Source organism: Mobula birostris, chromosome 8 (genome assembly GCF_030028105.1).
Source record: "Mobula birostris isolate sMobBir1 chromosome 8, sMobBir1.hap1, whole genome shotgun sequence".
Taxonomy (NCBI): domain Eukaryota; kingdom Metazoa; phylum Chordata; class Chondrichthyes; order Myliobatiformes; family Myliobatidae; genus Mobula; species Mobula birostris.
In genome coordinates, this window is record NC_092377.1 from 101155958 (window position 1) to 101171097 (window position 15140).

At 40.6% G+C, this 15140-nt stretch overlaps 1 protein-coding gene across 1 annotated transcript in view; it reads left to right on the plus strand.

The window, feature by feature from the left end:
• The window catches only part of LOC140201540 (nuclear receptor-binding protein-like), a 102055-nt gene that overhangs the window by 25102 nt on the left and 61813 nt on the right, over nt 1–15140 (plus strand). The window contains exons 2-3 of the mRNA XM_072265809.1: nt 4545–4667; nt 6633–6734. Coding sequence (XP_072121910.1) covers nt 4545–4667; nt 6633–6734 — 225 coding nt within the window. The remainder of the gene's footprint in view (nt 1–4544; nt 4668–6632; nt 6735–15140) is intronic.

Consider the following 15140-nt stretch of genomic DNA (forward strand, 5'->3'; position numbering starts at 1 on the left):
AACTCATGAATAAGGTGCTATCCTACACAACACTAGGTACTATAGTGAGCTGCTACATTGTTCCTTTTGTAATAATAGAACATGTTTCAATGAGAGTATGTTTTAACTTTTGAACTAGAGGGCAAAAGTAACTCATTATGTCATATCTATGCTTTGAGGCAAACTTGTTTTGCGTACTTTTGGGGAGACAAAAAATACACTGTTGGCTGATGGTAGAAAGAGACATTCCCCTTTTGATTCTTGAAGGATTTGGTTGGGATGAAATCAAGATCTAAGATGGGTTTTAAGATGTAGATCAGTTGCTCAATTTTGAAAGTTGCTGCTCTTCTGAATTCCCTGCTCTAGAGAGCTGTGAAAGCCAAATTATTAAATGTATTGAAGGCCAATATATAAATATTCTTGATTGCAAAAAGCTTAAAGTTATTAAACAGAGGAGAACGCAGCGTCAGAGGTGAATGATGGGGACAGGCTTGCAATTTTAAAGAAAGTTTTACAAAATTCTAGTTAAATTATTTATTTAGCTGAGGAAGTGATGAGTATTTTTTAAACTTTGGTTATTTTTGCAAGTTTTATTTAATAGATAATAGTGTTGGGCACGTGGCCAAGTGGTTAAGGTGTTCGTCTAGTTACCTCAAGGTCGCTCGTTCGAGCCTCAGCTGCGGCAGCGTGTTTGTGCCCTTGAGCAAGGCACTTAATCACATGTTGCTCTAGTCTGTGTGAGGAGTGGCGCCCCACACAGACTTCCAATCTGCGCCTTGTAGGGCATGAAAATGCCCGATGCAGGCTTCTCATGGTCTGAGTCGACGTTCCCTCCCTATTTAATAGATTAGTTGAGGGTGTTTGTAATAAATGGTTAGAATGATATATCCACAGAATGTTACAAGCAATTGCACAACTGTGTGTTTAGTAAGTGTAGAATGGAGCATCCAGCTGCTATTGCTGGGAGGTCAGTCCATCATGTGTTTGGCATTTCCTTTTGCAAGTGACTAATAATGAAGTGTAAATGCTCAACTCCTCCACATGGCAGGTATTCAGAAACCAAAATTTGAATACCAGCAGCGGCATCAGAATCAGGTTTATTGTCACTGATCTATGTTGTGAAATTTCTTGTTTTGCCGCTGCAGTGCAATACATAAAAATTGCTATAAGTTTCAATAAAGAATATGAAAGTTTTGCAAATAAAGAGGAAAAATAGTGAGTGTAGTGTTCATGATTCACTCAGAAATCTGATGGAGGAGTAGAAGAAGCTGTTTCTGAAATGTTGAGTGTTTATCTTCAGGGTCTTGTACCATTGCCAGTGGATGTTGTTTACTTGCATTTCAGAAGGCCTTTGACAAGATGCTGCATATGAGGCTGCTTAACAAGATGAGAGCCCATGGCATTATGGTAAAGATACTAGCATGGACAGATGATTGACTGGCAGGGGCAAAGATTGGGAATAAAGAGGGGCCTTTTCTGGTTGGCTGCCAGTGACTAATGGTGTTCCACAGGGATCAGTGTTGGGCTGCTTTTCATGTTATTTGTCAGTTGATTTGATGGAATTGATGGTTTTATGGCCAAGTTTACAGAGGATACGAAGTTAGATGGAAGGGCAAGTGGTTTTGCAGAAGCAGGGAGTCTTTTGAAGGACTTGAACAGATTGGGGGAATGGGCAAAGATGTGGCAGATGGGATATCGTGTATTATAGAATGAATAAAGATATAGACTGTTTTCTAAACGGAGTAAATTGAGAAATCAAAAGTGCAAAGGGACTCGTGCAGGATTTCCAGAAGGTTAACTTGTGGGTTGAGTTGGAGGTAAGGGAGGCAACTTCAATGTTGACATTCATTTCCAGAGGATTGACGTACAATAGCATTAATTTAATGCTGAAGCTTAAAGTTGGTCAGACCACATTTGGCGTATTGTGAGCAGTGTTGGGCTGAAAGGATGTGCTGGCAGCGAAGATGGTCCAGAGGAGATTAACGAGAACTATCCCAGGAATGAAAGGGTTAAGGAGCATTTGCTAACTCTTGGGGTGCCATGGTTTAGCAGTTAGCCCAATGCTATTACAGCTCGGAGCGTTCAGAGTTCAGTTCCAGTGTCGTCTGTAAGTAGTTTGTGCATTCTTCCTGTGATTGTGTGGGTTTTCTCCAGGTGCTCCGATTTCCTGCAACAAATCAAAGATGTGAATAGGTTCATTGGTCATTGTAAATTGTCCTGTGATTAGGCTCATTTTAAATAGATGGGTTGCTGGGTAGTGCAGTCTTGTTGTGGACACTTTAAAACAAACCAAAACTACTCAGATTAAGCACAGTGACACCACCCCCCCCCCCCCCCCGGGTGTTGACACGGTATGACATGCTCCACAAATAATGAAGTTCTAAGTCAAAGAAAGTGCATTCAACCCTTTGTTAAGAAACCAGCAAAAATGAGCTGTTGTAGCAACAAAAAAAATAATGAAACTAAAACTAGTGATATGACGAAATAAACAGTCTAAGTGTATTCAAACATACTTGAGCATTAGTGATCTTAGCATATTTAAACATTAGCGTTAAATGAAACTAAGTGTTCTGAAATGTCAACAAAAAAAATTATTCCCCCAACTTTCTGCTCTAACCAGACTAAAAACCGTCGAAAAACAAATCATGAATTCGTAGCTATCCTCTTCACTTCTACTGCACCCCAAGCCGCCTGACAAATTACTCATAATAAACGTGCAACACAAAATACAAATAGACAGAAAATGGATACATGGCTCCTCCAGGCCTGTTCCACACTGTATCTCTAAAGTATCCTCACCGGAATTTAGAAGAATTTAGGGTATCTCATTGAAACCAATCAAATATTGAAAGGCCTGGATAGAGTGGGCATGGAGAGAATGCTTCAATAGTGTGAGAGTCTAGGACCAGAGAACTTGGCCTCAGTAGAAGGATGTCTCTTTCGAACAGAGACGAGGGGGAATTTCTTCAGCTAGAGAGTAGTGAATCTGTGGAATCCATTGCCACAGGCGGCTGTGGAGGCCAAGTCATTTGGTATATTTAAAATGGAGGTTGATAGGTTCTTAGGGATCAAAGGTTATGGAGAAAAGGCAGGACAATGGGCTGCAAGGGATAATAAATCAGGCATGATCCAATGGTGGCGCACACTCAGTGGGACAAATGGCTTAATTCTGTTCTGATATTTTATGGTTCCCCTTGATGGCAGTAATAAGAAGGTGATCAATCAATGGAAGTTTAAAGCAACCAGTTTTTTACCTACAATTTGAAGCATAGTCCAAAATTAGAAAAAAGAGAACTGATTTTTTGGAAATTAGAAGTCATTAGATTGACAGTGGAGTGCCTTTAAAGATATGCCAAAATGCAGATGCAGGTTAGTAAATGGACAAAAGGTGGGGTAAAAAGGGAAGATGGTCTGGAAAATCAATTTTATATGCACATAAAGGCATTCTACATGTTGACAACTAGATTTTCATGCAGTAGCATGTTCGTTGGGGAAAATAACATCACTTTAGGAAGGGTGTTCCCAGCAAAACAATTTGATCTGTGTTTCCAATTAACCCTGGTATAAATTTGTCCAGTTAGTGATTTTAAATTACATGAACTCAAAAAGTTGAAAGTGTTCTCATTTGTTTCTGGGTGTACTTTCAGTCAAAGGCAAAGACAGTTATTGAAAAGAGAGGGCAAAGTACAACCAAATCAGGCATAATATCAAAGTGTACAGGCACAGATAATACAGCATGCATACAAACATTGAAAACTTTTTTCTTTATAAAAAAAATTAATTCATTACACATAATAAATCAGTTGGTATCTCATGCTACTTTTAATACTTTTAAAGTTTGCTTTGGAACTATCCTTCCTCAGTTGGTCTGATTATATAAAGGAACATAGCTAACCATGTGTTAATCAAATATACAATGGTTGTATATTTGCAGCATCTCTTCTTTGGATTCAGATTTGTCATACATTTGTCTTTCATACATAAGCAAGATAAATGGTCCATAACCATTCAATGGTTAACTGGTACCATAATGGTCAAATATACAGACACCTTGTCAATTGATAGGTATGTCAATGATTTTGCACCATTCATGATGCATCCAAATGGCAAGTTGATCTATTTTTTCACAGATGTACTGTGGTACAGCGAAAAACTTGTCTTGCATACTGTTCACACAGATCAATTCATTACAACATTGCTTTCTGTTTTGTTGTTTTACTTGGCAGAAGTGGGGAAGGAAGATATCAAGCATCAGATTGCTGAAATATATTTGAAAGGTTTGCCATATATCTGAATGTCTCAATTTTCAGTTTGTGGAAAGTTGCACTAAACTTTTGTAGTCAAATTAATCAACTCCCGCAAGTATTTATTTGGTTCAGTCTTACCTTCAAAACCAGTTCTTTCAAACACGAACCCACATCAGTGACTAGCCTAGATGAGGCACAAGAGTTCTGCAGTCCAGAATTGGACTTTAAGGGCAACATTTTGATAACTAAGCCAAGCTAGTACTTTAAGTTCCTTGTATTAAATGTTGATTGACTGAAATCATTCTGAAACTATTGTAGGTGAACCAGAGGAATGTTCCTGGAATTGACAGTGCATATTTGGCAATGGACACTGAAGAGGGAGTGGAAGTTGTGTGGAATGAAGTCCAGTTCTCAGAACGAAAAAACTTCAAATTACAAGAGGTGAAAATAAAGTTTTATATTATTTTGTTGCAATCAGTTAAAAACAACATTTGTTTAACTTTGCTTTGGTTATTATAAAAGCATGATAGTTGATGTGATGATTATAAATATTTCTTTATAACAAGTTTTATGTTTTAGTTGTTTCTTGACAGTACCCTTTAAGAATTTGGTCATGTTATTTTTCATTTTCAATATTTTTATTAATTTTCTACATAGGGGAATGCAGAGTTCAAGAAAAAAGAAATATATCAAATGCCTTATACTGAATCACACATACAAACTTCTTACTGTATATTCATACAAATTAATTAATTCATAATATTGAAATATAGTAAATTTGTTATGGAAAAAAATTAACCCACTACCAAGACAGAAGCTGATTAGTAAAGAAGAAAAAAGATTATTAGCCATCATCTGTGCTTTAATGGCAAATCAAAGGTTTTGAAAATAGTTCAAAAAAGGTCCCCGCAATGTTTGAAAGTCTTGATTAGCTTCAGAAATTGAGCACCAAATCTTCTGTAATTTTAAACATGACATCACATCACACAGCCATTGTGTGAGTGGGCGGGACCACATCTTTGCATTTAAGCAAGAGCGCCCTCCTAGCCATAAGAGAAATAAAAGCCAAAATGTGCAAATCCGGTCTTGGCCTGAAACATCGACTGTACCCCTTCCTAGAGATGCTGCCTGGCCTGCTGCGTTCACCGGCAACTTTGATGTGTGTTTCTCCAAAATAATATCCTTTCCTCCAATAATACCAAATAAAGTGGTCAAAAGATTAGGCTTAAAATTTACTTTAAAAAGTACCGGGAAGGTTTGAAATACTTCTTTCCAGTATTGTTCAAGACTCGGGCACGTCCAAAACATATGAATGAGTGAAGCTTCTCCATTATTATATTTATCACAATAAGGAGATCTATCCAAATAAAAGCGAGACAACTTATCCTTGGTCACGTGGGCCCTATGGACCACTTTAGATTGTTGGAGAGAGTGGTGAGCACATAACTATGAAGTGTTAACTAATTAAAAACTTTCATTCCAAGGTTCCTCAGAAATTGAAGTCTGTAAGTCTTGTTCCCAAAGATTTTTAGTTTTATCTGAAGGAACACTTCTCATTCCCAGCAATATATTATAAATATTAGATACAGATGCATTATAAAAAGGTTTCAAATTAAAAATTACATCTAGTCAATTCTTATCAGGACTTTTAGGTAATGTACATATTTGAGACTGTATAAAGTCTCTTATTTGTAGGTATCGAAAAAAGTGAGTTTTGGGTAAGCTATATTTAGCTAACAGTTGCTCAAACGAAAGACTTCCCTCCACAAACAAGTCCTGGAAGCATTTAATACCTAATCTATCCTATTCTTTAAAAGCCACATCTATCATAGAAGATTTTTTAAAAAATTATTAAAAATGGGACTTGAAAGAGAAAATCTCAATAAGCCAAAGTATTTTCAGAATTGTACCCAAATTTTCACAGTATGTTTAACTACCAGATTGTCAGTTAACTTACTCAGGGATAAAGGAAGTGAGGATCCAAGAATAGAAATAATAGTAATTTTATTAACAGAGTTAGCTTCAAGCGAAACCCGCATTGGGCAATCCTCATGATTAATGTAATGTAACCAAAATGTAAGATCATGTATATTAACTGCCCAATAATAAAACCTGAAGTTTGGTAAAGCTAGCCCTCCATTCTTTTTAGCTTTCAGAAGATGAATTTTGTTTAGTCTAGAACACTTATTTTTCCATATATAGGATGATATAATAGAATCAAGAGAATCAAAAAAAGATTTAGGGATAAAAACAAGTAATGCCTGAAAAAGATATATAAATTTAGGTAAAATATTTATTTTAATAGAATTAATTTGACCAATCAGTTTTTACTGTTTTATATCAGTGTAATTTCAAGAAATCAAATTTATGTTGATCATTTCTGTTAAGAGTATCCTTTCTTTTCAGGATAAGGTGAAAGCTGTCTTTGACAATCTCATTCAGTTGGAGCACCTGAACATAGTGAAATTCCACAAGTACTGGGCAGATGTGAAAGAAAATAAAGCAAGAGTAAGTTGCTTATTAGTGCTACTAGCTTTATTAGACAGTTGTTTATAATATTGCAGTTAAAAGTAGAATATTATTGACTAAATTAATTGCTGAAGATTTTCGTCAAACCTTTTTTTTAAAATCCTTGTGGTTTGCATTTAAAACATTAAGTTTCATTTGTTAATATTAAAAAAGCAAGTTATCTGTTAACTATTAAAGTACTTGAAGAAAAATCAGCTTGTGTTCATTCTTCAAGGTTCAGTATTGTTAATTGAGGAGATGATGGCATTGTGGAGTGTACATTCTTTGAATTAGCAAGTGAGAGCAGCATCTTTGCAGGGAGGGAGCCATTTGAAAAGGACAAATGTCATTGGAGTTTTATTTGAACCAGTAAAAAAGTAAGGTGTAGGCAGAGTGGCTATTGTGGGAGCAGGCTAGTGTTAGAGTGGTCAGGCTGGCTTTGGTGGGGACAGGCAGAGGCTCTAATTAAATTTCTAGTAAGTTTATTTTTCTCTGTATTTGTATATTAGGACATAGCTGGTGCCGTGAAGATGGATCGAGGGTTAGTGGCACATTCTTTGTGTGAGATGTGGGAACTCTAGGAGAGTTAGTCTCCCTGATAGCTACAGGATCAGAGGGATCTTAGAGTCAGAGTCCATAGGACACTCAAAGCTGCTACGCAGGTTGACTCTGTGGTTAAGAAGGCATTCGGTGCATTGGCCTTCATCAATTGTGACCTTGAGTTTAAGAGCTGAGAGGTAATGTTGCAGCTATATAGGACCCTGGTCAGACCCAACTTGGAGTACTGTGCTCAATTCTGGTCGCCTCACTAGAGGAAGCACGTGGAAACCATAGAAAGGGTGCAGAGGAGATTTACAAGGATGTTGCCTGGATTGGGGAGCATGCCTTATGATATTAGGTTGAGTGAACTCTGCCTTTTTTCCTTGGAATGATGGAGGATGAGAGGTGACCTGATAGAGGTCTACAAGATAATGAGAGGCATTGATCATGTGGATAGTCATAGGATTTTTCCCAGGGCTGAAATGGCTAGCACAAGAGGGCATAGTTTTAAGGTGCTTGGAAGTAGGTACAGAGGAGATGTCAAGGGTAAGTTTTTTGTGCAGAGGGCGATGAGTGCGTGGACTGGGGTGGCGGTGGTGGAGGCGGAAACGAGTAGGGTCTTTTAAGGGATTCCTGGATAGGTACGTGGAGCTTAGAAATTAAGGGCCATGGGTAAGCTGAGGTAGTTCTAAGGTAAGGACGTGTTCAGCACAGCTTTGTGGGCTGAAGGGCCTGTTTTGTGCTGTAGGGTTTCTATCTTTCTATCTACATGATGTGCACAATGCTGCAGCTCCTTAGAGACGTTGTTAAAGAACAGGAGCTGCAGCTGGATGACCTTTGGCTCATACGGGGGAATGACGAGGTGATAGGAGATAGAGAGATGTTATCGCCCTTAAGTTGCAGGAGCCAGCACCTGGGTGACTGTCAGGAGAGGGAAAGGGAATGGGCAGCCAGTGCAGAGTATCTCTCTGGTTGTTTCCCTCAATAATAAGTATGTCGTTCTGGTTACTGTTGAGGGGGTTGACTTATCAGGGGAAGTCATAGTGACTGGGTCTCTGGCGCTGTGGCTCAGAAGGGAAGGAGGAAAAAGAGGACTGCAGTAATGATAGGGGATTCCATAGTTTGAGGAGTTGACACAAGATTCTGTGGACATGATGAAGACACCCGGATGGTATGTTGCCTCCCAGGTGTCAGTGTCAGGGACATCTTGGATCGGGTCCACAGCATTCTAAAGAGGGTGAGTAGCCATAAGTCTTCGTCCACACTGGTACCAATAACATGGATAGAATAAGGCAGAGATCCTGAAGGGACAATATAGGAAGTTAGGCAGAAAGCTGAAAAGCAGGACCTCCAGGGTAGTAATCTCTGGATTGTTAACTGTGAAGTTGAGAATAAGATGATTTAGCACATGAATGTATGGCTGAGGAATTGGGGGAAGATTTTAGATTTCTGGATCATTGGGATCTATTCTGGGGAAGATATGACCTGTACAAAAAAGATGGGTTATACCTGAACCCAAGGGGAAACAATATCCTTGTGGGCAGGTTTACTTGAGCTGTTCAGGAGGGTTTAAACTAATTTGGCAGGGTGATGGGAACCAGTGATAGACCTGAGGATGGGGCAGTTGGTATTCAAGTAGATACACTGTATAGTGAGACTGAGAGGAAGGACAGACAGATGATAGAGCAGGATTGCAGTCAGTGGGATGAGTTGAAGGGTAATACGAGGGCAAAATCGAATAGGGTGATGAATACGGGACTGAAGGTGCTGTATTGAATGTATATATTATACACAGTAAGGTCGATGATCTTGCAGCACAATTAGTGTTTTGCAGGTTTTGGGCATTTTCAATTCGTGGCTGAAAGAAAATCATAACATCCACAAACAAACATTGTATGGAGATATCAGGCTGATAGGCAGAGGGAGTGGGGTGACTCTGTTGCTTTTTAAAATAAAATGGGGCAAAAAATCCTTAGAAAGGAGTGACAGGATCAGAAGATGTTGCATTTTTGTGAGTAGAGTTAAGAAATTGCAAGGGTAAAAATACCCTGATTGGAGTTATATACAGACCTCTGAACAGTCCAGATTGTGGGTTACAAATTGTATCATGAGCTAGAAAAGGCATGTGAAAAAGTCATGGGGAATTTCAATATGCAAGTAGATTGGGAAAATCAGGTTGGTGCTGGATCCCAAGAGAGAACTTGTAGAATGCCTATGAATGGCTTTTTTGAGCAGCTTGTGGTTGAGCTCCCAAGAAGAAAGGTTATTCTAGATTGGGTGGTGTGTAATGAACTGGATTTGATTTGGGAGCTTAAGGTAATAGAACCCTTAGGAGATAGTGATTATAATATGTTAGATTTCACCCTGCAATTTGAGAGGAAGAAGCTAAAGTCAGATGTATTGGTATTACAGTGGAGTAATGGGAATTCCAGAAAGGTTCTGGAGGCATGAGAGAGGAATGGCAGAGCAGCAATGGCTGGATTTTCTGGGAGCAATTTGGAAGGCACAGAATTCCAAACCTGAAGTATTCTAGAGGGAGGATGACACAACCACCACTGACAAGGGAAGTCAAAGACAGCATAAAAGCTAAAGAGAGGGTATACAATATACCAGAAGTTAGTGGGACGTTAGAGGATTGGGAAGATTTCAAAAACCAACAGAAGGCAACTAAAACCCATAAGGAGATAAAAGATGAAATATGAAGGTAAGCTAGCCAATGATATAAATGTGGATACAATATGTTTTTTCCTGATATATAAAGTGTAAAAAAAAAAGAGGCAAGAGTGGATATCAGACAGCTGGAATATAATGCTGGAGAGGTATAATGTGGAACAAAGAAATGGCAGGCAAACTTTGAATATTTTACGTCAGCCTTCACTTCAGTGTGAAACGAGCAGTATGCCAGAATTTCAAGTGTTGGGGCAGAAGTGAGTGTGGTTGCTATTACTAAGCAGAAGGTGCTTGAGAAGTTGACAGGTCTAAAGATAGATAAGTCACCAAAAGGACTACTCCCTAGGGTTCTAAAAGATGTAACAGAAGAAATCTTGGAGGCATTAGCAGTGATCTTTTGAGAATCTCAAAATTCTAGAAAAGTTCTGGAGGACTGGAAAATTGTAAATATCACCCCACTGGTTAAGAAGGGAGGGGAAAATATAGGTCAATTAGCCTGACTTAAGTGGTTGGAAAGATGTTGGAAGTCAATTAAGGTTGAGGTTTGGAAGTACTTGGAGGCACATGATAAAATAGGCCAGAGTCAGCATAGTTTACTTGAGGGGAAATCTTGCCTGACAAATCTGTTGGAATTCTTTGAGGAAATAAGCAGGATAGACAAAGAGTCAGTGGATGTCGTTTAGCTGGATTTTCAGAAGGCCTTTGACATGGTACCGCATATGAGGCTGCTTAACAAGATAACTTCACATGGTATTGCAGGGAAGATACTGGTATGGACAGAAGATTGGCTGACGAGTAGGAAGCAAAGTGGGAATAAAGGGGCCCTTTTTGTTTGGCTACTGGTGACTAGTAGTGTTCCGCAGGGGTTGGTGTCGGAACTGCTTCTTTCCATGTTACATGTCAATGAATTAATGGCTTTCTGGCCAAGTTTGTGGACGATGCGAAGATAGTTGGGCAGGTAACGTTGAGGAAGCAGAGTATCTGCAGAAGGACTTGGACTGATCAGCAGAATGGGCAAAGTACTTGCAGATGGAATATTGTGTAGGGAGGTGTATGGTCATGCACTTCGATAAAATAAATAAAGGTATGGTCCATTTTCTAAACGGGGATTAATATTTTTTGAAAATCAGAGGTGCAAAGGGACTTCGGAGTCCTCGTCCTTGTTTCCCTAAAGGTTAGCTTGCAGGTTGAGTGGGGGGGTGGGCGCAAGGAAGACAAATGCAATGGAAACATAGAAAACCTACAGCACAATACAGGCCTTTCGGCCCACTAAGCTGTGCCGAACATGTATTTTTGAAATACCCCTGGGTTACCCATAACCCTTTATTTTTCTAAGACTCCACGTACCTGCATAGGCGTCTCTTAAAAGACCCTATCGTATCTACCGCCGGCAGCCCATTCCACGCACTCACCACTCTCTGCGTCATAAAAAAACAACTTACCCCTGACACCTCCTCTGTACCTACTTCCAAGCACCTTAAAACTGTGTCCCCTCATGTTAGCCATTTCAGCCCTGGGAAAAAGCCTCTGACTGTACACATGATCAATGCTTCTCATCATCTTGTACACCTCTGTCAGGTCACCTCTCATCCTCCGCCGCTCCAGGGAGAAAAAACTAAGTTCACTCAACCTATTCTCATAAGGTATACTCCCCAATCCAGGCAACGTCCTTGTAAATCTCCTCTGCACCCTTTCTATGGTTTCCACATCCTTCCTGTAGTGAGGTGACCAGAGCTGAGCATAGTACTCCAAGTGGAGTCTGATCAGGGTCCGAGATAACTGTAACATTACCTCTCAGCTCTTAAGTTCAATCCCATGGTTGAAGGCCAATGCACCGTATGCCTTCTTAACCACAGAGTCAACCTGCGCAGCAGCTGTGCGTGTCCTATGGACTTGGACCCCAAGATCCCTCTGATCCTCCACACTGCCAAGAGTCTTCCCATTAATACTATATTCTGCCATCATATTTGATCTACCAGAATGAACCACCTCACACGTATCTGGGTTGAATTCCATTTGCCACTTCTCAGCCCAGTTTTGCATTCTGTCGATGTCCCGCTGTAACCCTCCACACTGTCCACAGCACCCCCAACCTTTGTGTCATCAGCAAATTTACTAACCCATTTCTTCACTTCCTTATCCGGCTCATTTATAAAAATCACAAAGAGAAGGGGTCCCAGAACAGATCCCTGAGGCACACAACTGGTCACTGACCTCCATGCAGAATATGACCCATCTACACCACTCTTTGCTTTTTGTGGGCAAGCCAATTCTGGATCCACAAAGCAAGGTCCCATTGGATCCCATGCCTCCTTACTTTCTCAATAAACCTTGCATGGGGTACCTTATCAAATGCCTTGCTGAAATCCCTATACACTACATCTACTGCACTACCTTGATCAATGTGTTTAGTCACATCCTCAAAAAATTCAATCAGGCTTGTAAGGCACGACCTGCCTTTGACAAAGCCATGCTGACTATTCCTAATCATATTATGCCTCTCCAAATGTTCATAAATCCTGCCTCTCAGGATCTTCTCCATCAATTTACCAACCACTAAAGTAAGATTCACTGGTCTATAATTTCTTAGGCTATCTCCTCTCCCTTTCTTGAATAAGGGAACAACATCTGCAACCTTCCAATCCTCCGGAACCTCCTGACCCCATTGATGTTGCAAAGATCATTGCCAGAGGCTCAGCAATCTCCTCCCTCGCCTCCCACAGTAGCCTGGGGAACAACTTATCCAACTTGATGCTTTCCAAAAGCTCTAGCACATCCTTTTGCTTATGCTCAAGCTCTTCAATCCACTGTAAGTCATCCCTACAATCGCCAAGATCCTTTTCCATAGTGAATACTGAAGCAACATATTCATTAAGTACCTCAGCTATCTCTTCTGGTTCCATACACGCTTTTCCTTTGTCACACTTGATTGGTCCTATTTTCTCTCGTCTTATCCTCTTGCTCTTCACATACTTGTAGAATGCCTTGGGGTTTTCCTTAACCTCACCAAGGCCTTCTCATGACCCTTTCTGGCTTTCCTAATTTCATTCTTTGGCTCCTTCCTGCTAGTCTTATAATCTTCTAGATCTCTATCATTACCTAGCTGTTTTATTTGAACCTTTCGTAAGCTTTTCTTCTTGACTAGATTTTCAACAGCCTTTGTACACTGCAGTTCCTGTACCCTACCATCCTTTCCCTGTTTCATTGGTATGCACCTATGCAGAACTACACGCAAATATCCCCTGAATATTTGCCACATATCTGCTGTACATTTCCCTGAGAACATCTCGATTTATGCTTCTAAATTCCTGCCTGATAGCTTCATATTTCCCTTTATTCCAATTAAACGCTTTCTTAACTTGTCTGTTCTCATCCCTCTCCAATGATATGGTAAAGGAGATAGAATTGTGAGCACTATCTCCAAAATGCTCTTTCATTGAGAGACTTGACACCTGTCCATGTTCATTTCCCAATGCCAGATCAAGTACAGCCTCTCCTCTTGTAGGTTTATCTACATATTGTGTCAGGAAACTTTTCTAACAAACTCCACCCTATCTGAACCCCTTGCTGTTGGGAGAGGCCAATCAATATTTGGGAAATTAAAATCTCCCACCATGACAGCCCTGTTATTTTTCACCTTTCCAGAATCTGTCTTCCTATCTGCTTCTTGAAGTCCCTGTTACTATTAGGTGGTGTGTATATACATGTGTGTGTATATACATGTGTGTGTATATACATGTGTGTGTATATATATGTGTGTGTGTGTGTGTGTGTAATAAATAAATAAAAAAAAAAATATATATATATATATATATATATAACACCCAGTACAGTTATTGACGCCATGCTGTTTCTAACTTTCACCCACAGAGACTCAGGAGACAATCCCTCCATGACTTACTCCCTTTCTGCAGCTGTGACACTATCTCTGGTGCCACACCCCCACCTCTTTTGCCTGCCTCCCTCCCTGTCCTTTCTGAAACATCTGAAGCCTGGCACTGTAAGTAACTATTCCTGCCCCTGAACCATCCAAGTCTCTGTAATGGCCACAACATCATAGCTCCAAGTACTGATCCACGCTCTAAGCTCATCTGCTTTGTTCATAATGCTTCTTGCATTAAAATAGGCACATCTCAAACCATTGGTCTAAGTGCATTCCTTCTCTATCACCTGCCTATCCTCCTCCTTGCACTGTCTCCAAGCTTTCTCTGTCTGTGAGCCAACAGCCCCTTCCTCCATCTCTTCAGTTCGGTTCCCACCTCCCAGCAATTCTAGTTGAAACTCTCCCCAGTACCCTTAGCAAACCTCCCTGCCAGGGTATTGGTCCCCCTCGAATTCAAGTGCAACCTGCCCTTTTTGTACAGGTCATGCCTGCCCCAAAAGAGGTCCTAATGATCCAGAAATCTGAATCCCTGCCCCCGTTCCAATTCCTCAGCCACGCATTTATCCTCCACCTACTCTATTCCTATGCTCACTGTCGTGTGACACAGGCAGTAATCCCGAGATTACTACCTTTGAGGTCCTGCTTCTCAACTTCCTTCCTTGTAGTCTGTTTTCAGGACCTGCTCCCTTTTTCCTACCTATGTCGTTGGTACCAATATGTACCATGACCTCTGGCTGTTACTCTTCCCACTTCAGGATATCATGGATGCAATCAGAAACATCCTGGACCCTGGCACCTTGGAAACAAACTACCATCTGTGTTTCTTTCCTGCGTCCACAGAATCACCTGTCTGACCCCCGAACTATGGAGTCCCCTATTACTATTGCCTTCTTCCTTTCCCTACCCTTCTGAGCCACAGGGCCAGACTCTGTGCCAGAGGCGCAACCTCTGTTGCTTCCCCCAGGTAGGCCTCCCCCCCCCCCCCCCGCCCCAACAGAACTCAAGCAGGAGTACTTATTGTTAAGGAGGACAGCCACAGAGGTACACTCTAGTATCTGACCCTTGCCGTTCCCTCACTTGACTGTTACCCAGTTATCTGTCTCTTGAAGCACTGGTGTGACTACTTGCCTATAGCTCCTCTCTATCACCTCCTTACTGTCCCTGACCAGATGAAGGTCATCGAGCTGCAGATCCAGTTCCCTAACATGGTCCCTTGGGTGCTGCAGCTCGACACACCTAACGCAGTGTTAGCAGTTATTTTAAGAGGATGAGAATACAAGAACAAGGATATAATGCTAAGTCTTAAGGCATCG